Genomic DNA, 25,680 nt, shown 5'->3' on the forward strand with positions numbered 1-25,680 from the left:
GACATCAGAGTAGGGGGCGGGGTCTAGGGTTGGTCCAACAAGCTTCAAATGGAATAATAAAAGCAGTGCAGCAAGGCTCTGTGGCGCATGCAGAGATGGGCGGGAAATGGGAGGGGGGGAGGGGGTCAAAGGTCAGTGGAGGGTTCAGATGGAAGTTGTGGGGTCTAGCCCAGGGTTGCAGACAGATTCATGAATGGGGAAATATAAGGGAGAGTTTGGGAGGGGGAAGGGTGGCAAGGCAAGGAGGGTCATTGCCAACTTCATGACGATTACATTTGTATTCAATTTTTTCTTTTTTTTTTATCTTTATGTGATTTTTTTTGTGGTATTTTCCTTTATATTTTTGCTTTTTACAAATGGTATAATGATGACGTAACTGAGGCTCAGAGTGGTGGATGGCTGAATCTACTGCTGGTTGCACGGTCAGAGGATGGAGATGGAGAGAGGTGTCATGGGAGACGTTTTTGTTTTTGTTCGCTACATGAGTTGTTTTTTAACTGTATACACAATGTAAATACATGGGGAATACTAATGCCAATATATATCGGTTTAAATAATGACTTGCTGTTTGTGCTCAGTTATGTACTGTAGGTTTGAAAGTATTGCTAGTAGTCATGTCTTAGCCAAGTTGTTCCCCAATAACCTGGATTAAGTAGGTGGAGTGTAGTCTGCAGCTACTTTGTAATTAGTTCTGACAGTAAAATTTGCATATTACAATGTGGTAATATGTGTTATAAAATCATCAGTCAAATACTAAACATATTCAAAATGTTAGAATGTATATTTCTTCGGTCAGTAAACAGTTTATAAGTACACATAGAAAGTAGTTGTTTACCTAGATAATACTTGACTCGTAGCAAGAAAAAAAGGTGCGCATCTGTTCACGCAAAATAAAAACTGGTTATCGTACACTGTCGAGGCTCGGCCTGTAATGTCTGACCGTAGCCTCGTCACGCGCACACACACACACACACACACACACACACACACACACAGTCACACTTACACAAGCTCTGACATGCAGCTATATTGTGTCATGGGATCCATCAGTGAGAAAGTTCCACCCTCCAGCCAATCAGAGACCCTCTCCACAAAACGGGGGTGAGAAATTTAAAAAAAAAAAGAAAAGAAAAGGAAGGAGATCCAATCAGATAATGAGTGAGGAGGAGGAGGAGGAGGAGGAGGGGGAGGAAGATGCACTGTGTTGATACACAGCAGTGCATATTCCGGTAACCATCCTGCCATCCTTCTCTCTCACTACGGGGGTCGGTAACACACTCTCGCTGTGCTTCAATATGGTGTCTTGAGAGACTGGCGGGAAGCCAAATGCCTTGATTTGTGTGTGCGTGACCACGCTTCTGTCCACAATGCACACACGAAATGTAACATTGAGGAGCTTTTGTAATAGATAGTGTGTACCACAAACTCCCCCGCCACATTTTTTCATGTGTTTTGCTTCACCACTGCTCTGTCCACCCCCAGTGACACAGAATGCAAATGTCTCGTTGCACTCTCCTGCGTCTAACCCGTCTGTTGGATTTTGCTGTGATACTTAGGAAAATGTGGGAGGGGAAGAAGGGGAGGGGGCTTGAGGTAATGGGGGAGGGGTAAAGAGGACATTGTGGAGTAGTAATGAAGGGGAGTATTGATCAGAGTCACATGATCTTTAAACCAAAGGGGTGTGGGGGGGGGGGGGGGGGGGGGGGGGGGGGGGGGGGGGGTGCCTAGTTGGAGCGCCAGTTATATAAAAGCCTTTTTGTCTCCCATAATGAAAAGGGATAAAGGTACAAAAAATAGCTTAATAAAATAGAGGAAAAGAAACAAACTCTTATTTAAAATGTAAAAAGTATAATACAAAAACAACAGCAACAAAAGCAAAATAGTAAAAACGTTAGTGACTTTAAAGATGAAATAGTAAAGTGTTAAGTACTCGAAGGTATCTCTAATGACACAAAATAAATAAAAGCTGTCAGAGGAGAGGATGCGGTCGGGGCTCTCGGGTGAAGAAGGGTCGTTGCTCTCTCTCTCTCTCTCTTTCTCTGTCCCTCTCTTTCTCCATCTCCCCCTCTCCATCTCTCTCTCCCTCTCCCTGTCACCTCTCACTCCTCACGGAGCTGCAAGCGGTAGCGGCTGTAGCGGATCTGGAAGAAGAGCCTCTCCAGCGGCGAGCGGCTCATCCCGGGGAGCCGGTAGTCCTCGCTCTGGCCCGTTCGGCGGAAGCCCAGCGACTCGTACAGCTTGTGGGCGGCCAACTTGACGGCCGTCGTGCCGAGGACCACGGCAGCATAGTTGTTGCGCACGGCGAACTCTAGGACGCGGCGGCCGAGCGCCTTGGCGATGCCTTTGCCGCGGTAGCGAGAGTCCACCGACATGCGCCGCAGCTCCACCGTGTTGTCGTCCTCGCGGCCTTGCGCCGCCACGATCCCAACCACGCGTCCGTCCAGCACAGCCACCCAGAAACAGGAGCCTGGCAGAAACAACACACAATACGCTTCATTAAATCAGCTGGAAAGAACAAACATAAACACTTAAAGGAAAAAAATAGCACCCAGCCAAAAATGTTAAGCTTAGGTTTGGTTACTTTGCATGCACAGACTGTCAGAATAATCAGATAATGGCTGTTTTTACAGTTTCACTTTACAATAAATGGTGTATTTTTGGTGATCTTTCAAAGAAAATGTACTACAAAAGCATTAAAAAAGTGCAATATTAAGTTTGGACCAAATGTGAAAACTAATTTTGTGTTACCTGTGCAAGACTCGCCAGTGTAAAAATACTGGATTTTGTATGTTATCAAACCACAATAAGAAAGTTTATTTGTGGTTTAACTGACACAAGTCAGTGTTTATTAGTGAGCTTTACAGCCCAACTAGCCGTTTCTCTGTTTCCAGTCGTTATGCTAAGCTAAGCTACATATTTACAGAAATAAGAGTATTGATATTCTCGTCTAACTCTCTGTGTAAAAGTGAGTAGCTGTATTTCCCCAAATCCCAAAAGATATATAGGTAAAGAACAGGGCCTTAAGCCTTTAAGCTCATGGTTTAGCAGTTTCATCACTGCACTGTTTTGTCGAGATCAATGAAAAAGATGTTTTATGTGCAGCAGAGAGACCCTCACGCTCCGCCGCTCCAATATACCGTCAAGCTCAAGACCACATTTCAAATCGCACAGGGCTCGTTTAACAAACTGTGCATCGTGATGGATAAAAGCAATAATTGGAAGGACAGCGGTGGATGAATGAGAGTGTTTAGCAATCAACGTCCTGTGTTTCCCATTAGCCTTATGTTGCATCGTGTCGTAACGCTCTGAGAGGAGAGCCAATAGGAGAAGGGCTGCAGGGAGGAGGTGAACGAGCAGGACAGAGACCTGCAGCTTAATGACATTAGCCACTCAGTGAGACGCTGCTGATTAAAAGGCATGACGGAGCAGTCACTCAGGCCTCACAGTGGAGACGAGCAGAGAAGTTGTGAGGGATTAGAACAAGTAATTTGGCATTTTTTTGGGTCATTTGTACACAATTAGGAACCTAATATTGTCACGTTAAAGCTGAATACATAGAAAAAGTGGATGAAGAAGGAGGAACTTAAGATTGAGGACTGGGTTGAGGTTATACATAATATTTAAGTGACGGAAAAGTTAACTTTCTCTGTGATATATGGAATTCCCAACTACAGGATTTAAAAGGTTGTACAGATATTAATATATTTAAAAATTTTTTACAAATGCAGAAAAAATTGTCAATATGTACTGGAAACCTAAACTGATTGTTTATGATCAGTTGTTTTTTGGTCTTTTGTTTTTGAGATGTAAACATGTACTTGTATGGGTTTTTGTTTGTTTTTTGTCTTGTTTGTTTGTTTTTGTTGTTTTAAGTGTTTTGTTATAATCAAAGTTTTGTTGGTGTAGGCTACTGAAAATCAATTGGATGTGATGTCAGACCATCTTTTTTTTATTTTTATTGTTCAAGTATGGGGCAGACAAATAAAAGAAATGTTTTCCTCTTGCTGCTCCTTTCCAATCATGAAGGTGTACAGTGTGTCTCTGGACACATTTTGTTGTCCACCTTCATGAAAGGAACAAAATAGATAAAAACAAATAAAAAAGACTGGAGGAGGACAAATTTAAAAGAATATAGAAAAGTTGGGTAGTGTACATAAAACAGGTCTGACATATCTGAGACGTCCATCCTTAGAAGGAAAAGTATCCTGGTTCATAGCTTCAGAAGTTGAAAAGTTATGTTGTTTTTTTTATTTTTTTTATTATAATTATTTCTAATTTGATTTATTGTTTTTTGGTTATTATTTTTTCTTTTCTTTTATGAATATTATTTTTATTTCTCTAATTTTGCTACACAGGAACAAATTGCTGTTTGACAATTTTTGGACGACAGTGGATGACTTCTATTTCAGTTGCACAATTTTATTGGAGGATATAAAACTGTCAAGTTATTTTATATCTGATCCAAGATGAAAGATTGAGGAAAGAGTAATCTAAGAGTGTAATCTGAGGATGCATTATTGGAGGGGCTCGATTTATGTATACCAGATGTATGCAAAATGTTTGTTGAAATATTCAATAAAAATAAAGTTAAAAAAATAAATAAAGCTGAATACATATAAAAAAAGTCCTGTGTATGGACTTGCTGGATCCCACAGTTGATATATTATCCACTCAAACAGACACTGGTGACAGACAGACAGATAAAAAAGACTGACACTCGTGCAGACAGACAAACGAGGTTAGAACAATGCAGATAAAATGTCAGCAGACAATGCTCCTCCACCAGAGCGCCGCTAAGAGCTTCCATATCAACCCGTTTAATATCAATCTATAGACATATCTGTTCACCACTCAGAATGATTGGGCTCTTTTTCTTTTATTTCATTTTTAACATGCCAGAACATCCCCTGACATAACAAAAACAACAACAGTAATATTAGATAAATAATAAATTAATTAAAGAAACAGACAAAAGAGGGGGAAGTATATCAGTTACAGATGGACATAACAAGGGAATTTTCTGAGGTTCTTCATTATAAATTCACTGTTTTGTTACAAAACTCCATTTTACTTGGTTAAATACTGAAATACATTGCAACAAGTCTAGTTTAACAACCCTGTTAAATTATTTTATTTTAGCCTTTGAATGGCATTTTCATTGTGCAGTTATAATGACATATATTATATATATTTTTTAAATTGGAATAAAATGGAATTTATATAAACAACACTTTCCCAGGTGCCCACAAGTGTCATCAATATTTGCAGGAATTGGGTCTCCACATGTTTTACCTATTGAACTATTTACATCTCCTGTCCACTCCTCTCAGCTCTGTGTAAACATATTTTCAGTGAATATTTGTCACGTGACCGTTGGTCTCAACAGAATCAATCATGTCTTCACAGTGTCTCTGAGGAGCAGAATTTAATGTTTTTAACAGGATCTGGTTATTACAAACGCTTTATTTTTGGCAACGTTTTAAATGAGACATGTGGAATAAATAGATTTTTGACAGAAATATCACAATTTTAAGCTTCGATTTGATTACTTTTTCCAACAGAAACTTTCGTTACCTTTTATCAGTTCAATGACTGTCGGAAAGTTAATTTTTTCACAGATAATGCCAGTTTTCACAGTTTCTTTTTTACAACACACAGTGTATTTTGGGCGATCTTTTAAAGGCATTTTTACAACCTCTCCTGTCCTCTCCTCTCAGCTCTGTGTAAACAGCCTGCAGTTCTGTCTGATTATCACTGAATATTTTTCACATGATTGTTAGTTTTCAGTGAAATAAGGTTCGCTTTGTGAGCTACAGAAGTTTTTGTTTGCTACTAGAACTTGAGATTTCTGTCATCAGCTGCAAAAATCATTAGTTTTAATATCTGCCTTTGTTTTTTCATGGTTCGCCTCACAGCGAGAAAATGAGAACATATTTGAAGTCATTTATAGCCAACCTGGGTAGAATGACTAGCTCGCAGGTTGTTAAATCCCCGACTAATATGTTTCTTTTTAAATGATTCCTCTTTGAATCCTAATCAGGCAGTTTGTAAAACAAACACAGCGTTTAAGTGCGTGCTCTTGCTTAATTTCCTTAATCTTTCAAGGAAAAATGAACCCTATCAACCTCCTGGTTTTTTATTACATAACCACTCTTCCCCATCAATGTCAGCAGTATTTACGGCATGTGTTGGCAGAGGTTAGAGGGTTTGTACTAAAATGCCATCTGGTTGTTATAGATGAAGTAAATCTGACTATTCCGTGACCTGCGGACAGAAAAAATCTGTCACCGTCTGTCAGCGAGCTCTCAATCCTAATTCTCTCTCTCTCTCTCTCTCTCTCTCTCTCTCTCTCTCTCTCTCTCTCTCTCTGTCCTTGCTCTCTCTTTTCCTCGCCGTTACACATAATAACCTCCTCCCACTCTTACACACACACGACCTGAAGCACACACGTTAACCCTTTGATGCTCAACATATAAACACCTTCTAATGCACAACATGGGTCAAAAATGACCCGCATTCATTTCCCATGTTATTTCACACTGGCTGTGTTTTTATTATTACAACAGATCATTATATCCATTTTTCCTTTCATACTTTATGAAGAAAATATTTTTTGTATTATTACATCAAGTTTACACACATGGGTCAAAAATGACCTTGTGCATTAGAAGCTTAGTGATACAAAAAGTGATTCACGAAATTAAAAATGTGAGTATATGTGTAACTATGTTTGTCTTATTTTGAAGGTTTAACTTTAAAAGAGTTGTTAGAACCACCAGATTACATTGGAAAATCACATATTTTAACATTTGAGACTTATTAGAGCCACCAAATAATAATTTCCATTGGAAAAACGCCAATGTAAAAAAATAGGAGAGTTAATATTTGTCTCTTCTTTGTCAGGTTTTAAATTGGTGACAACATACAAACACCTTCTAATGCACAACATGGGTCAAAAATGACCTTGTGCATTTGAAGTGTAGTGATAAACAAAGGGTTTTTATTCAAAAAGTATTAAATAAAAACAAAAAAAATAGGATGTATGATGACCAAAAACAAGTTATTTGAGGAAAACCTGCAATACTGAATGATTAAATTAATTTATTGCAAAGATATAGAACATAAAAACTTAGCCGGGTCACTTTAGACCATGTTGTGCATTAGAAGGTGTTTATATGTTGAGCATCAAAGGGTTAACAGAGGAGCCACTGACATGGAGCCTCTGTGGGAGCGTCAGGGGGTTTGAAGCCCCTGCAGGCTCGTGCTAATCTGATCCGGAGGCTTCTGCCACCGAATCAAACAACTGTCACATGGAGGTTGCCGCCGCAACAGGAAAACCCGAGTACTCCCAACCTGGACAACCAGACGGGGGTACGGCAGCACCGGGAGGCTGTCTGCATCTGGTCTTCCTCTTATCTCTGAGGGGGATTTGTGATTTTTTTTAATTGTATGCGGGAAGATTCATGACTCCTGAAAACATCCCGAAGAGCCAAACAGAGCATCCAGTTACCTCAGAGGAGACTTTATAGATTCACCCTGTCTGGCCAAATCTAATTCTGGTCTCAGGTATGGAGACGCTACCTTGATATCACCAGATCAAATCACTAATGCAAGTCTGGAACCTCTCAGTCCATTTCTAAGGGGCCCTATCAAGACTTACAGTCATGGAAAAAATGATTAGACCACCCTTGTTTTCTTCAATTAATTGTTCATTTGAAGAAAACCATGGAAAATGGCTGCACATTAAAAAAAATTGTTTGTAGAAATTACAGTAAAACACCGTCAAATTGCATCACAAATAGGGCATATAATAAAACTTGAATATCACCGTAGTAGACGTTTTTAATTACCGTGAATCAAGGAATAGTGCAAAACTTTCAAACTGTTCATTTTAATGTCTGGTACAACTAAAGGTACATTTGTTTGGACAAATCTAAGGATTATAACAAAAAAAAAGCTCATAAGAGTTTGATATAAGAGCTGATATCTAGACATTTTACATGGTTTTCTTTATAATGATTTTGGTTATTATCAATAAAACCATGGAAAATGGCTACAGTGTAGAAAATGTTTGTTAAAACTACAGTAAAACGCTGTCAAATTGCATCAGAAATAGGGCTTAAAATAAAAAATTGAATATCACCGTAGTAGACGTTTTAATTACCCTAAATCAAGAGATAGTACAAAACTTTTAAACTGTAGACCACCATTGTTTTCTTAAATTTCTTGTTGATTTTAATGCCTGGTACATTTGTTTGGACAAATATAATGATTACAACAAAAATAGCTCATAAGAATTTCATTTAAGAGCTTTTACATAGAAGCAAAAAAACGCATTTTATGTATGAATCAGTAAATCATATCGACAGAATACTAAGAAGAAAATAATATAAAATTAATTAGATATGATAAATAATCATAGATACAAAGATAAAAAGAACTAAAGTTTAATTGTTTGTGTTAAATGGGCCTAGTACATCGTGTTAGGAGTTCAGAAATCATGGAGACTCTGATCCAGTTGCAATCATTAAGATTATATCTGTAAACCTCTCACACTACAGGAGCTTTTGGGCAGATAATCTGTCCAGATCAGCCTCTAATCAGGAAACCCCTCAGGTTGTCTGAGGGGCGAATCTGACCTGAAATCAGCCCTCTGCATGAAAACTTAGTCCTGATGACTGTTTCTGAACCAAATGTAGGTCAGATGACTGTGCAGTTTGCTGACATTACTTTTCTGGGTAATAAAAGTCCTCCACCCTTTAAAAAAAAAAAAAAAAAGGAATCAATCTTGCTGCCACTTTAAGCTTCAGTTTGATTACTTTCAGTTCAATGACTGTCAGAAAGTTAAAATTGCTAGTTTTTACAGTTTCTTTTTACAACACAGTGTATTTTGGGCGATCATTTAAAGACATTTTTACAACCTCTCCTCTCTGCTCTGTGTAAACAGATTTTCAGTGAATATTTGTCACGTGACCGTTGGTCTCAGCAGAATCAATCACGTCTTCGCAGTGTCTCTGAGGAGCAGAATTTAATTTATTTAACAGGATCTAGTTATGACAAACGCTTCATTTTTGGCAACGTTTTAAATGAGACATTTAGAATAAAGTGATTTTTGACGGAAATATCACAATTTTAAGCTTCGAATTGATTACTTTTTCAACAGAAACTTTCGTAAACTTTTTACTGTCGGAAAGTTAAAATTTCACAGATAATGCCAGTTTTTACAGTTTCTTTTTACAACACACAGTGTGTGTTGGGCAATCTTTTAAAGACATTTTTACAACCTGTCCTGTCCTCTCCTCTCAGCTCTGTGTAAACAGTCTGCTGTTCTGTCTGATTTTCTGAACCAAATGTAGGTCAGATGACTGTGCAGTTTGCTGACGTTACTTTTCAGGGTAATAAAAGACCTCGGCCCTTAAAAAAAAGAAAAAGCAATCAATCTTGCTGCCACTTTAACCTTTGATTTGATTACTTTTTCCAACAGAAAATTTCGTATCCTTTTATCAAGTTAAAATTTCACAGATAATGCCAGTTTTTACAGTTTCTTTTTACAACACACAGTGTATTTTGGGCTTCTCTTTGTCTTTTAACCCTCCTGTTGTCCTCGGGTCGAGGAAGGAAGAAGAGGGAAGGACGCAAAGGGAAGTAAAAAAGGATGGAGGAAAGAAGGAAGGAAAGAAAGAAGGATGGAGGAAGGAAAGAAGAGAGGAGGAAAAGGAGAAAGAATGGAAAGGAGAGAGAAAGGAAGGAAAAAATAAAGAAGGAAGGAGGGAGAAAAGGAGGGAGGCAGGAAGGAAAGAGGGCAGAAAGGAAGGAGGAAGGAAAGAAAGAAAGAAAGAAAGAAATAAAGAAAGGAGGGAAGAAAGGAGGGAAGGAAAGGGGGGGCGAGGGAAGGGAAGAAGGAAGGAGGATAAAGGAAGGAATGGAAGCGGGAGGGATGAAAGAAGGAAGGAAGGAGGAAAGGAGAGGAAATCAGGAGGAGGGAAAGAAGAGAGAAAGGAAAGGAGATGGCGGAAGGAAGAAAGAAAAGAAGGGAAGGAGCGAGGAAAGGAAAGGAAGGAAAGAAAGAAAGGAGGGGTGAGGGAAGGAAAGAAGGACGGAGGATAGAGGAGGGAAGGAAAGAAGGAAGTAAGGAGGAAAGAAGAGAGGAAGGCAGGAGGAGGGAAGGAAAGAAGAGAGGAAGGCAGGAGGAGGAAGGAAAGAAGGAATAGTCAAAACAGATTGGGTCAATTTGACCCGGAAGGACGACAGGAGGGTTAAAGACATTTTTACAACCTCTCCTGTCCTCTCCTCTCAGCTCTGTGTAAACAGTCTGCTGTTCTGTCTGATTTTCACTGAATATTTGTCACATGACCGTTAGTTTTCAGTGAAATAAGGTTCGCTTTGTGAGCTACAGAAGCTTTTTTTTTGCTACTAGAACTTGAGATTTCTGTCATCAGCTGCAAAAACATTAGTTTTAATATCTGCCTTTGTTTTGTGATTCGCCTCACAGCGAGAAAATGACAAAACTTCACTTGAACCGGCATGAAAACTTAGTCCTGTTGACTGTTTATGGACCAAATGTAGGTCAGATGACTGTGCAGTTTGCTGACATTACTTCTCTGGGTAATAAAAGTCCTCCGCCCATAAAAGAAAGAAAGAAAAAAAAGCAATCAATCTTGGTGCCACTTGGGGGCCGACAGCGTGAAGTCGATTATGCGGAGCTTTGATGGATGAATGTCTAAAGAGATCTCCGTCTGAATGAGTCGGATTTTCAAAGTTGTAAGTGGTTAAGTGTCTCGCGGCCTTCACTAATACTACGGCATGATGTTTCATTATTGGCAGATGCTAAAGCTGCAGCGTCAACTCCTGTGGTACTCTGCCGGCATTATTATGACCGTGCATGTGTGTCTGTGTGTGTGTGTGTGTGTGTGTGTGTGTGTTGGCGTAGGAGGGGGGACACGCTTCCATAAAGCCTCCTGACCATCTGTCTGAACTGAGCCACTGCCAGGAATGAGGACAGAGCAGAGGAAGAGCACGCCAACCAGCCATCCCTCTGCCTGTCAGACTGTGTGTATTACTTAACACCGTGTCTCAAACACACTACGATCACATGGGGGGCGGCGAACTACACCAGAAAAAGCCAACTTGTATTTTTTGGCCTAAAACAGTGATTTAAGTTGGTAAAACTTGGAAACATAAATTATTGACATGTAGGGCAATAATGTAAGTTAGCACAACAAAGGAAGCCAGTTGTCTGCTCAAAAACAAGTTGGTGAGTTGTTGTCTACTTATATCTTATCTATAAGTCGGGGTTCAAAACAAGGGACAATAGTTCTGCTAACTCTTATTTCTTTGTTGTGAAATGCGGGAAAGCAAACTTTCCGAGTTGCCGCTGCACTTGAGGTCTCATTGTGGCTGTGCTGCCTCCAGCTGGAGTCCACAAAGGTAAGCAACCCTTAATTTAATTTAATTAATTAAAATAATGCAGGAATTGTATTCTGAGCTGTGTTGTGCAGTGTTGTACGTCTTTTGTTGGATAAGAGAACCTACACGTTTTCAACATTTAAACACAAGCAGGTTTTCGGTCATTCGCGAAAGCTAGCAGCTAACTGATGCTAGCGGCTAACTGATGCTAGGGGCGAACTGATGCTAGCGGCGCTGCTTGTTACAGCTACAAGAGTAGCCATTAGCGTATCAATGCTAACTCAACATTGTGGTCGCAACATTAGCTGACATTTCATAGCGGCGTTACAATCGTGCCACTTCAGCACATAGCAGAAGTTAGCAGAAGTAAGGATTAAAAGTTATTACAATGTAAAATTATAAGTTTTATAGATGAGCAAACTCAAAAACAAAACTTAAAATATTTAGTTTAATTGTCCAACTTAAAATTTTAGCGAAGTTTGTTGCTTTGAAATTTTGAGTTCACCCAACTTTTCTTTTTTTGCAGCGTACACCAGAAAAAGACCTGCATCACCTCCCCACTCCTCTGAATCTGCTTTTCCTTGTGAAAGCTAAGCAGGCTAGTTGACCTCTACGCTTCCTGACATCACTGCTCAGACAGCATCACATCTGCTGAATCTGACACTGCTGTTAAAGTGCATGGATTTAGCAAGCTATCGTTATTTCTGCTGGGAACTGCACTTCCTGGTGATGGAGAGGAAGATAGAGACGGGCAGCGAGAGAAATGGAAAGAACAGAAGCGAGAGGGAGAAAGTTGGAGGAGGAGGAGGAGGCATGACATTATGCTCCAAAGGGCAGTTTGTATGAGATTAAGATGCTCTAGATCAGGGGTCTCAAACTCAAATTACCTGGGGGCCGCCGGAGGCAGTATCAAAATTACTTAAAAAAGACACAAAATGACTGGAAAAAAAAATAAATTACTTAAAAAAGTAATTGAAAATTACCAAAAAATACACAGCTCTATGAAATCAGCACAATCATGGCTAGAAGTGGGAACAACACAACACAAGTTGTATTTATTTGATAAATTATCTTTAAAAAACTGGGATAAAATGGAATTTATATATACATATATAAACACTTTTCCAAGTTCCCACAAGTGTCATGAATATTGGGGGGAAATTGTGTCTCCACATGTTGTACATATTGAACTATTTACGTTTTTACAACCTCTCCTGTCCTCTCCTCTCTGGTCTGTGTAAACAGCCTGCAGTTCTGCCTGATTTTCAGTGAATATTTGTCACGTGACCTTTCATTTTCAGTGATATAACATTCGGTTTGCGAGCTGCAGAAGTTGTTTTTTTTGTGACTAGAACTTGGGATTTCTGCTGTTGGCTGCAAAAATCATTAGTTAAAAAGTCTTCAATTGTTTTTGTGTCTCCACATGTATACATATACACATATTATACATATTGAACTATTTGCATCTTTACAGCCTCTCCTGTCCTCTCCCCTCTGCTCTGTGTAAACAGATTTTCAGTGAATATTTGTCACGTGACCGTTGGTCTCCACAGAATCAATCATGTCTTCAGTGTCTCTGAGGAGCAGAATTTAATGTTTTTAACAGGATCTAGTTATTACAAACACTTTATTTTTTGGCAACGTTTTAAATGAGACATTTAGAATAAAGTGAATAAAGTTTTGACAGACTTATCACAATTTTAAGCTTTGTTTTGGTTACTTTTTCTAACAGAAACTTTTGTACCTTATGATCAGTTCAAGGACTAAAATTTTGCAGATAATGCCTGTTTTTACAGTTTCTTTCTATTATAAACTGTGTATTTTTGCCGATCTTTTAAAGAAAATTTCAAAGGGTTCAGAGGGTTATCTCTCTCTTTTATCTCTTTCTTCCTCCTCCCATATCTGCCTCTGTCTCTTCCTTTGTACTTTTCTCTACAACCCATGAGGGAGAAGCTGCTTAGTCCCTCATGTCACCATAAGATTGATTGGAAAGAGGGAATAAATACACTTTTCCTGTCTGGCTTTTGAGCAAGCCACTAAGCCCCCTGTTGCTCCAACACAGCAGCTTATTACGACAGAGCAGAGCTTAATATAGTATTAATGCACACTGTATTAATACTACATTAAGCTCTGCTCCGCCGTGTTTTGGTGTGTGTGTAACTGAGATGGGAGAGTCGTCTGAATGAGCTGACTCACTCAGAGAGATAAAGTTAGAAAAGGAGAGGAAATATGATGTCCCTGTCATACCTTTATATAAGAGTAGAAGTGCTTCAATATGAGTGTGTTTGTGTGTCTAAGTATAAAGTATAAATTGTCTTTTTTTCCTTTCTGTTTTTGCCCTTTTTTGAATTTATTGATTTTTTTAAATTTATTTTGGGGTTTTTTATTTATCTATTTGTTTTATTTATTGCATTTTATTATTTCATATTCATTTTAATTTACTTATTTTATTTATTATTTATTTTGGCCTTGTGAAATAATTACCAAAAAAGACACAAAATGATTTAAAAAAGACACAATGACCAAAAAAATAGACACAAAATTATTTTAAAAAAGACACAAAATGACCAAAAAAAATACACAAAATTATTTAAAAAGACACAAAATTATTTTAAAAAAGACACAAAATTATTTAAAAAAATACACATCATTACCAAAAATATACACAAAATTACCAAAAAAGTAATTAGTAAATTATTTTACTTATTTTATTAATTATTTATTTTCGGCCTTGTGAGATTATTACCAAAAAAGACACAAAATTATTAAAAAACACACAAAATTATTTTAAAAAAGACACATAATTACAAAAAAAAAGACACGAAATTACCAAAAAAAGGAATTATTTTACTCATTTTATTAATACTTTATTTCTGCCTTGTGAGTGGTGGGTTGGATTGATTTGATTTGTTGTTTACTGTTCTGTAACTTGAAAAATAAAGTGCTTAAAAAAGGAGAGGAAAGAGGGACAATGAGGAAGAAGAAGAAGTCATTCATCTGTCCTCTCTGAAAGAAAGAGTGAGTGAGCAGAGGAGGAGGAGGAGGAGGAGGAGGAGCATCTGTGTTAACAGTAATAGCAACGAGCCTGAAAGGATCCATTATTGCTGCGAGGGCACACAAACAGGACGGGGGAGGGAGGACAGAAAATCTCCCATTATTAGAGAGGGGGAGGGGACCTGAAGGATACAGATGATCTCAAGACGAGACATAAATCAAGTCAGGGAGAGAAGAAGAAGAAGAGCATTCAGAAATGATTCACACAAAAAAATCTGATTACTGTATTCGTAATGCGACGGATCTAATTTCTGTACAGGGATATTAACCCTCTGGAGTCCATCTATTTATTGAAAATACACTTTTATTTACAGTAATAACTTTATTTATATATATTAGGCCCGGGACTTTAACGCGTTAATTAAGATGAATTAATTACACAAAAATGAACGCGTTAAAAAAATGACGCGTTTTAATCGCACTTATTTTTGCACCGCGGAACGTTTCTCACTGGATGAGTTTCAGGCGGACCGATTATACTGGAGCACCAACTAGCGTTGATGAGTTCAGACAACAACAAACCACAGTGAACATGAAGGAAGAAGCTGATGAGACCTTTGGTTGGCCCCGTGGATGATGGGACATTTAGTTACTAAAAACCAACGGATGGAAGCGTCCATAAGAGCATTGTTGTGTTGCTATGCAACAAGGAATTCACATATCACCGCAGCACATCCAGCCTCAAGTATCACCTCAATGCTAAACATATAGCAGCTAGCGGCTAGTGTGGTAGCTGGCGTGGATTGTGTTTTACTTTAAAAACCAAAGTATTCTAGTTTACAGAAGGTCTACCTACCTATAGGCTACCCGGATTTATGAAATGTACTATATTTCTAAATATGCTATTGCTACACTTAATGGCAAAAATTGCACTGGTCTGTTGGATTTGAACAAAAATAAACAATATTTTTGTTGCTTCAGCTTATGTATTCAGTCCTTATTCAATGGTATACTAAAAATTCATGTGAAAAAAATGACTTCTCACTGTTCTCAGGTCAAATATTTATATGCGATTAAAATGCGATTAATTTCAATTAATTAATTACAAAGCCTCTAATTAATTTGATTAATTTTTTTAATCGAGTCCCGGCCCTAATAATGGTACATTTCCATAGACACCTATGTCTTTTGTTTGTATTTTGGGTTCCTGGCAGCTTTATACTTTGTTAATTTAAAATAAAATATAAAATCTGACTGATAGCCAAGTTTGTGTGGAGAAAAAGGAGCCATGCATGTGATGTAAGGACAGACTGAAAGATGCTGAACAGAGACAGAAATTAATCCATAGGAAGTTGACAAGTTTGAACCAAAATCTCCTGGACTTGAGAGGGTTAATATGCCGCCGTGCATGTGTGTGGGAGTGTGAAACACTGGCTGATGTTGTGATACGAACCCTGGATAAAAACCGAAAAATTGCACACAGGAGGGGCACACACACACACACTCAGGAATAGTTTTTATGGTGTCTAATAAGATTATTCTCTTCTCCTTCGGCGGGATAATTCATCAGATAAGCGTTCAGTCTAGACGTCGCAGTCTTTCACTCGTCTGTGGGTGTAAATCTCATCGGTGGCTCTCTGTGTTTTCTGTCTATTTGCTTTGTGTTTGTAATAATAATAAATCTATGCATTTATGGTTATTTTTAGAAGTTATTTACTTTTTTTTGCACCATGTGTGTTATTGCACATTGAAGCAAATGAAGCTCCAGTGTTTTATGTTTCAGTAGTGGCTCTGAGTCAAAACTGTTGCATCACTGCATGATTAATGTGACCCGGCCAGGCAGTAAACGGTGAGTAGGCTTTGCTGCTAGTGGTGATATTTCCACCTCGGATGAATGTGCTGCAATATCAGACAATGTTAAAGCATTTTAATCTATTCTTACAATCCATTTTTAACACATTTCTTCTGTTTCTTGCTTTGCCAGAAGAGATGTTACGTTTCAATCACCAAAAGCATATAGTTCTTTTATAATATATCCATGTCACAAAAGCCTCTAGTTATTATATTTAACTTTGGTTTAGAGATAAGTTAGTTCTTAGTTTATACTGTTTATTTAAGAACCTTAACACATTGTTGTTGTTGTTCTTGTTTTTTTTACTGTGTTTGTCTATTGGTGATTTATGTTGTGTTTTGTTAAAAATTAATAAATAAATAAAAAACTGTTTATTTAATTCTAGTTTATTTTGCTGAATCTATTTCTACATATTGTTATGTACAACTTTTCCCTTAACCCTCCTGTTATGTTAGCGGGTGAAATTGACCCATTTCAACGTTTAAAAATGTAAAAAAAAAAAAAAATGTTAAGTATTTTTACATAAAAAGAAAAAAAAAATTAAAAAAAAAAAATCTTTAAAAAATCATTGTCATATAAAATTGTCATGTATTTTGTACGTAGGTATTTCAAATGTACATTAAAAAAGTTTGATACATGGGCAAAATAAAAGAAAATATATTTCCAGTACTGTGCAAAAAGCCTGTTTTGATGCTTTTATTTTGAAAGGACGAAAAGAGACTAACTAACTTGCAAGGTTAAACTGTAAAAATAACGCCAAGGAGTTCAACGCTTTATGTTTTAGCCCCCGAAGGGTATGAGGTTAGTTTTTACAGCAATCTTGCATATTTAGGTGTGTTTTGTGTTTAAATAAGTTTTGGATAAAATGAAACTCAGTAATTCATGCTAGCAAGGTTTGATACAATAGGCTAGTTTTGCTCAAATTAAAACTCTTGCATTTTTGCTTCTTTGTTTTATCATTTTTTTTCAACTGTAGTGTTACTCAAACTGTAGCTTTATCCAACTTAATTCTCAGCTGATTGGCTAATTGACGTATCAGAGATAAAATAAAAATGTAAAAAATACACAGATCGATTAAAAATTCCACGTGATCGACCAAATTCTTAACTACCAATAATCGATCATTGATTAATTATTGCCTTTGACAGGAGCATAGAGAACGGCTGCAGTTCCTCACTTGTAAACCTCAACACGGTGGTCTGATTGTAAGTTGAAATGGTGAAAATATTCTAAATAAAGTGTCCACTTAAACTGATAATGATTTGGCTGAACGTTTTGCTGCAGCTCATTGATTATCTTCCTGCCTGTTTCTTTAAACTGAAGCATAACGAGTCCAACTGTTACACACTGACTAAAGACAAGTACCTTATACAACCCACTTAAAAAACTACCAATTATCTCTTTAAGATGCTTTTGAGAGGGTTTTTTCAGTGTTTCTTGGTCCAATACAACACTCTGCCTCCTGCCCTTCAACACACACACACACACACACACAACTTAACTATAATAACCTTGTTCCCTAGCCCCTTACCCTAAGGTAACCATGGTAACCCTAACATGAACCTAACTGTAACCTTAACCCTAAAACAAAGTCTGAAATCTCAAAAAGAAAAAGAAAAAACCTTTAAAGAAGTGAGGACCGGCCGAAATGTCCTCACTTTGCAAAAATGTCCTCACTCTGTTGGTTAAAAACGTGTCCCGGTCCTCACTATGTAGGAAGTACAAGAACACACACACACACATTCTTGTACTTCTATCTTTGTGAGGACCCTCATTGTAAAAGTGAATTCCCTTGCAAGGTTATAATAGTTTTGAATTCTTCATTAGTTTTAGTTTTAATTGGGTTGTGAATTTTTGTTACCATGGTAACCCTAACCTTCACCATCACAACTAAATGCCCAACCCTAACCATAACATGAACCTAATTGTAACCTTTAACCCTTAAAACAAAGTCTGAAATCTCAAAAAAAACAAACCTTTAAAGAAGTGAGGACCGGCCGAAATGTCCTCATTTTGCAAAAATGTCCTCACTCTGTTGGTTAAAAACGTGTCCCGGTCCTCACTATGTAGAAAGTACAAGAACACACACACAGAGACACAGAGACACACCCTCCTCCTCAGGTCAGAGTGCATGCTGGGAGTATGGATTAGCCTGTCTTGTGTAACCCACGCATCAGCAGTTTCTTCCCCCGTCACGGACAACTGAGGGCGAGCGGCGGTGACCGTGCGCTCCAGATGTGTGCACGCAAACACACAACAGTGCAATTATCAAAAAGATGAATAATTCATGCGTATTTAAGCCAGGATTTACAGCACAAGAAGCCCTTCTTAACAACTGGGCCTTCAGGTTAAACCCAAAGCAGAGTGGTGCCTGTAGTCACACTCACAAGGAGCATCCTTCCATTAGGAACTCATTATCAGCCTCTTTACTCTTTTACTGCCTTCCTGCCCATCAACACATCCACGCATCTCCTGTGTTTATGTGCACGCATGCAGGTACATGTCCACATTTGACACACATGCTACACTTTACTGTGTGCATGCCACTGTTCACATGGCTGCTACAGCCTCAGCCCCTCCCCTTCTCTTCAAACGCCAGGCTGGGCTTCACACCCACATGCTAAATAACCTCTAACCCAAACCTACTTTACCTGAGGTAAACTGCAGTTTTTGATCTACAGTCATGGAAAAAAATTATTAGACCACCCGTGTTTTATTAATTTTCTTGTTCATTTTAATGTCTGGTACAACTAAAGGAACATTTGTTTGGACAAATATAATGATAACGACAAAATAGCTCATAATAGTTTAATTTTAGAGCTGATATCTAGACGTTTAACATGGTTTTCTTGATAATAACCAAAATCATTATCAAGAAAAACTATGAAAATACAGTAGGGCTCCACGCTGCTTTGTTTTCTAGTCTGGATGTCATGAAGAATGACATCATATTTGGAGCTTTTGGAGACTTTTGGAGAGCTAGGCTAACAGTTTCCAGTCTTTATGCTAAGCTAAGTTGGCTGCTAGCTTCATATTTAGCATTATCTAACAGAGGTATCGAGCTCTTTTCTACGCTACAAAAATGATCAACATAATATTTTCTTTCTATTCGAGCTTAAACTTATTTCATACAATGATATTAAACTTAAAAAAATTACATTTAAAAGCTGAAATCAAAAATATTTAGCTTTTTCTTTTCGACCAGCAGCTCTTAAATTAAACTGTAATGAGCTATTTTTTGTTGTTATCATTATATTTGTCCAAACAAATGTACATTTAGTTGTACCAGCCATTAAAATGAACAATAAGTTGAAGAAAAGGGTGGTCTAATAGTTTTCCCATGACTGATATATAGTTGATGATTACTGCTTTGAGTTAGAGAAAACTAGGCTACCTGTTTCCAGTCTTTATGCTAAGCTAAGTTGGCTGCTAGCTTCATATTTAGCATTATCTAACAGTGGTATCGAGCTCTTTTCTACGCTAGAAAAATGATCAACATAATATTTTCTTTCTATTCGAAATTAAACTTATTTTAACCACGGAAAATGGCTAAATGGCTAAATGGCACTCTAGAAAATGTTTGTAGAAATAGAAATGTAGAAATGTAGAAATGTTTTGTAGAAATAAAACAGTAAAACACTGTCAAATTACATCAGAAATAGGGCTTAAATTAAACTCTTATGAGCTATTTTTGTTGTTATCATTATATTTGTCCAAACAAATGTACCTTTAGTTGTACCAGCCATTAAAATTAACAAGAAATTGAAGAAAACAAGGGTGGTCTAATCATTCATTATCGATAACAGGCTGTAAAACTGCTTATCAGTGCAATTGCAAGTGCGATGAAACCTTGTGATTGGTCACCAGAGAGTCACGATGGTGAGAAAACGCTGCAATTAACAACTCGGCTGTTGACACGTCATCTACTTTTTCCAGTGAGTGTCTTTGTTCAGTATTGATCCAATCAGAACGTGGAACAAAGGCTGAAGGTAGTGAGGCCACAATGCATTATTAATGATCCCTGAAAACGCTGAATAGACGACAGATACACGTGTTGGTGTTCTTGCAGATGAAGTATTTCTCTGGTTACTCTGTCTGTACAGATGTAAAGGACAACATGACGAACATCGTGACAGGCTCCAGAGTTACTGGACGTTACGTTTAGGGAGTCTTAAAGGGCTATTTTGTCCATTTTTGAATCCTTTTCATGTCTTTTTGTGTCTTTGTAAGTCATTTTGTGTTTTTTTTTTTGTCTTTGTAAGTCATTTTGTGTTTTTTTTTTGTCTTTTTGTGTCTGTTGTTTTGTCTTTTTTAGTTATTTTGTCATTTTGTGTCTTTTTGTGGGGGGGTTTTGGTCATTCTGTCTTGTCATTTTGTGTCTTTTTGTGGGGGGGTTTTGGTCATTCTGTCTTGTCATTTTGTGTCTTTTTTGGTCATTTTGTGTCCTTTTTTAGTCACTTTGTGTCTTTTTTAGTCATTTTGTGTCTTTTTTTTGTCATTTTGTGTCTTTTTTGGACAACTCTAAAACCCCTTTAAAATGCATCAAAAATAATAACCCAATATTGCACGCTCGCCCATAAAGTCTGAAAACAAATCATTTAAAAAATATATATATTTTATTCCAACTTTATGGCTGACTGTGTATATTTAGAATATATAAAACAATCTGAGTGGGTTCATTCTGCATAACAAGTTATTCTACTTTTGATACTTTAGGTACATTTTGATGCTGATACTTTTGTACTTTTACTTCAGTAAGTTTTGAACACAGGACTTCTACTTGTAGTGGCATAGTTTTGCAGTGTATTATTAGTACTTTTACTGAAGTAAGAGATCTGAATATTTTTTCTACCAATGACTGATATACAGTCATGGAAATAATTATTAGACCAGCCTTGTTTTCTGTAATTTCTTGTTCATTTTAATGCCTGGTTCAACTAAAGGTACATTTGTTTGGACAAATATAATGATGACAACAAAAATAGGTGATAAGAGTTTAATTTAAGAGCTGATATCTAGACATTTTCCATGGTTTTATTGATAATAACCACAATCAATATCACGATTATTAATTAAACTTTATACAATGATATCTAACTAAAAAAATCACATTTTAGAAGCTGCAATCAAAAATATTTAGCTCTTTGGCTCGCTCTGTCGGCCTCTTTGTCCATAAAAACGTCCCCACCCGTCTGGCAGCCGGCTGATAAATGAACGAATGAATAGTAAATTAAAAAACGTCTCTAATTTTTTTTTCTCTCTCCAGTCTTTAAAAGAGACTGAAGGCTTGTTTCCTCGGCCGGCCTGGAGAGGAAACATGGCTTCCTTTGTGCCAAGCTGATGGATAACCCAGTTGGCCACTGCAGCACATCCTCCTCTGCAGCTTCAGCTCAGAGGAGAAACAGAGGAAAGAAGAAGAGAAGAAGAAGAGGAGGAGGAGGAGGAGAGATACAGGTGGGAGACAGAGACATAACCGAGGCTCAGATTGCAGCAGAAGGAAGAGAAATGAGAGGAGAGAGTAGAAAGAAGGTTGCTTTATTTATCTGAGGAGTCAGAAATGAACCCAGGAGATCCTTTATGAGCTCCACTGTTTATTCTCACATATAATAGTTGAGGAGCTCACCCCTCCCTCCCATGCCCCCGATTTTTTATCTAGCACTCATCTCTCTCTCTCTCTCTCTCTCTCTCTCTCTCTCTCTCTCTCTCTCTCTCTCTCTCTCTCTCTCTCTCTCTCTCTCTGTCTGTCTGCTTCTCTCAGAGCTAAAATAAGCACAGCAGGTACCAGTGCACACACACACACACACATTCTTGTACTTCTATCTTTGTGAGGACCCTCATTGTAACAGTGAATTCCCTTGCAAGGTTATAATAGTTTTGGATTTTTCATCAGTTTTAGTTTTCATTTTGTTGTGGATTTTTGTTTTCAAATTCAGTTAGTTTTAATGAGTTATTAGAGTGAGTTTGCTAGTTTTAGTTTAGTATTTATTTTTTTCAAATGCTTTAGTTTTAGTTTAGTTTTTATTAATGGGGTATTTGTTGGGTGGGAGATTAAAAGAGGTCACAGTAAATTTTGCCTTTATTTCCTTTGTCTGATCCAACTTCATTATTTATGAAAAAAGACAAACATTTTCACTTAAGTTAGTAAATTACAGTTGCAGTTATCGTTTTTTTTTAAAACCCATTTTTATTTCAGTTAAGAAAATGTTTTTTCAATTCTAGTTTTCGTTGTTGCGTTTCATTTTCGTTAACTATAACAACCTTGTTCCCGAGCCCCTTACCCTAACCCATGGGTCTCAAACTCACGGCCCGCGGACCAGTTGCGGCCCTCGTGACGATATTTTGTGGCCCCCACCTTGATATGAAAGTTTAATGTGAGTTTTATATGAATGGCACTTTACTGTGTTGTGTGTGGAAGGTCCCTTTAATTACTTTTTTTTGGTAATTTTGTGTCTGTTTTTTAAATCATTTTGTGTCTTTTTTGGTAATTTTGTGTATTTTTGGTAATTTTGTGTCTTTTTAAAGTAATTTAGTGTTTTTTTTTTCAGTTATATTGTGTCTATTTTGTAATTTTGTGTCTTTTTTTGGTCATTTTGATACTGCCTCCAGCGGCCCCCAGGTAATTTGAGTTTGAGACCCCTGCCCTAACCTTACAATACATGGTTACCTTTACAAAAACCTGATATATTAACCTTAACCCTAAAATAAAGTCTGGAATCTCAAAAAAGCCTTTAAAGAAGTGAGGACCGGCCGAAATGTCCTCACTTTGCACAAATGTCCTCACTCTGTTGGTTAAAAACGTGTCCTGGTCCTCACTATGTAGGAAGTACAAGAACACACACACACACAGAGGCAGAATGAGGCTGAGCGTCAGTTTCATAACGTGTCCTGCGTTGATGAGACCCTGCAGTGGTCATGACGCCTCATTAAGCAGCAGCGTTACTGACTGGGTATCACTTCCAGCCGGGGAGGATTTGGCTCAGCGTCTCATTATATTACAGCCACTTCTTCAGCTCTAATCTGCCTCGCAGTGACCTGCAGTGATTGAGAAAGTAAAGAGTGAGGGAGGGAGTGTGACCTCCTCCGCTCGCTGTTTACACTCGCTTTCCCTTTTCATACGACTCGTCCTCTGCTGTCCTTCTGGACCTTTGGGGGGATTAAGAGTCGTAGTTACTCCGACGCTGGTTTTCCTACGAGACGAAGCAACAAGCTGCTGATGATGATGATGATGATGAGAACGGAGCTGACAGGATACAGTGAGACACAATCACACTCACAGAGCTGCTGTTTGTTGCAGCTGCTTGGAAAGTGTCGTTACTAGACGTAGACTTTAATATTTCAGCTGCTTATTAAAAAATGATGTCAGCTCAGTAGTCCAGGACATCTAACAAATTGGTTTTGTAGTACACTGCAAAAAAAGGAAAGTTGGGTGGACTCAAAATTTCAAGGCAACAAACTTCGATCAAATTTTAAGTTGGACAATTAAACAAAATATTTTAAGTTTTGTTTTTTGAGTTTCCTCAACTCTGAATTCAATTTACATTGTAATAACTTTTAATCCTAACTTCTGCTAACTTCTACAATGTGCTGAATTGGCACGATTGTAGAATTTTAAAAATGTCTAAAAAAATAGCCCAAAACTCCTGAAAGTTTACTTTACTTTACTTCAGCACAGCAGAGAAGTAAATAACAATAAGTACAATTAAAACAGACAAAAAAAGACAAATTTAACTAAGTAACCTATGAAAATAAATAAGGAAAAAGTATCAAGTCAACAAAATCAGTCAGGCAAAACATTCTAGCCAGTTATTACTTGTGGGAATTAAATGTCAAATAAAAAAAACCTAAAATGTATAAAAGAAAAAAGATTTCTAAACTGCCACAAACCAAATAAGTCATGTTTTGTCAGCACAATCCTCCAGATGGAGGCGAGTTTTGAAGCCAAAGTCGAGCGTCTTCTCTGGCTTCGTTTTGCAGCAGCGTGCAAACGCTGATCAGCCGAATTTCATTTCATGAGATTTTTTTACACCAGCAGCCACTGCCAAATAAAACACAGACTGTTCTTTATTCCTTCCAAAATAGTTCCACTAGCTTCAGTAGTTTTATTGGGAAGAAATCAGATTTTCTTGCAAGTCTAATGTGTCTAATTCAGGGGTCTCAAACTCAAATTACCTGGGGGCCACTGGAGGCAAAATGACCAAAAAAAGACACAAAATTACTAAAAAAGACACAAAATGAGAGAAAAAACCCTAAATTACTTTAAAAAGACATAAAATGAACAAAAAAAGACACAAAATGACTAAAAAAAAATACACAAAATGATGAAAAAAAGACACAAAATGACCAAAAAAAGACACAAAATGACCAAAAAAGTAATTAGAGGGACCTTCCACACACAACACGGTAAAGTGCCATTCATATAAAACTCACATTAAACTTTCATATCAAGGTGGGGGCCACAAAATATCGTCACGAGGGCCACAATTGGCCCGCGAGTTTGAGACCCCTGATCTAATTCATGCAGCTGTTTATCTGACAACATCTGGATAAATCACCATGTTTTCAGATGCTTGTGTTGTAGTTTTACAGATAAATAACTCAACATTCTGCATTTGTTTTATGTGAGAAACAGACTTTTAGCTGATTAAAGAATTGCTCTTCATGCTCTGTTTCCTCCAGCAGCTGCTCTGTAGCTGTTAACACACTAGTGGTGGACATATTGATCGCCAGATTGAGTCATTATTGGTTTATCGCCTCCAAGGAAAGACTGAAAGATTGATGGAAAGAGGAGGAGTCAGAGGGGTTTCAGCCGGCAGATTGCAATCACTCAAACTCTTATTGAACTCTTGAATCTCAATAATGAACTTTGAGCATTTAAGAGATCTCACTTTCAAGTATTTCCTTTGCAAACTGAGCTTAAAAAATGAATCAAATATGGGTTCATTTGCATCACTGCCCCTTTTTACAGCCATATTCACTTTTTTTTTTTACACCAGCAGCCACTGCCAAATAAAACACAGACTGTTCTTTATTCCTTCCAAAATAGTTCCACTAGCTTCAGTAGTTTTATTGTGAAGAAATCAGATTTTCTTGCAAGTCTAATGTGTCTAATTCAGGGGTCTCAAACTTAAATTACCTGGGCAGTATTAAAGTGACAAAAAAAAGACACAAAATTACTAAAAAAAAGACACAAAATGACCAAAAAAAACACAAAATTACTAAAAAAAATAAACAAAATGGCCAAAAAAAGACACAAAAGGACAAAAAAAGACACAAAATTACCAAAAAAAGACACAAAATTACCAAAAAACCCCACAAAATTACTAAAAAAATAAACAAAATGACCAAAAAACCCCACAAAATTACTAAAAAAATAAACAAAATGACCAAAAAAAGACACAAAATGACAGAAAAAATTACTAAATTACTTT

At 37.4% G+C, this 25,680-nt stretch overlaps 1 protein-coding gene across 1 annotated transcript in view; it reads right to left on the reverse strand.

Annotated features, from left to right (window-relative positions):
• Positions 1 to 812: 812 nt before the first annotated feature.
• Positions 813 to 25,680, reverse strand: part of nat8l (N-acetyltransferase 8-like) — a 32,509-nt gene continuing 7,641 nt past the window's right edge. The window contains exon 3 of the mRNA XM_059354221.1: positions 813 to 2,467. Within this exon, the coding sequence (XP_059210204.1) occupies positions 2,100 to 2,467 (368 nt within the window). The 3' untranslated portion in view covers positions 813 to 2,099. The remainder of the gene's footprint in view (positions 2,468 to 25,680) is intronic.

The sequence above is a fragment of the Centropristis striata genome, chromosome 17 (assembly GCF_030273125.1).
Source record: "Centropristis striata isolate RG_2023a ecotype Rhode Island chromosome 17, C.striata_1.0, whole genome shotgun sequence".
Taxonomy (NCBI): Eukaryota; Metazoa; Chordata; class Actinopteri; order Perciformes; family Serranidae; genus Centropristis; species Centropristis striata.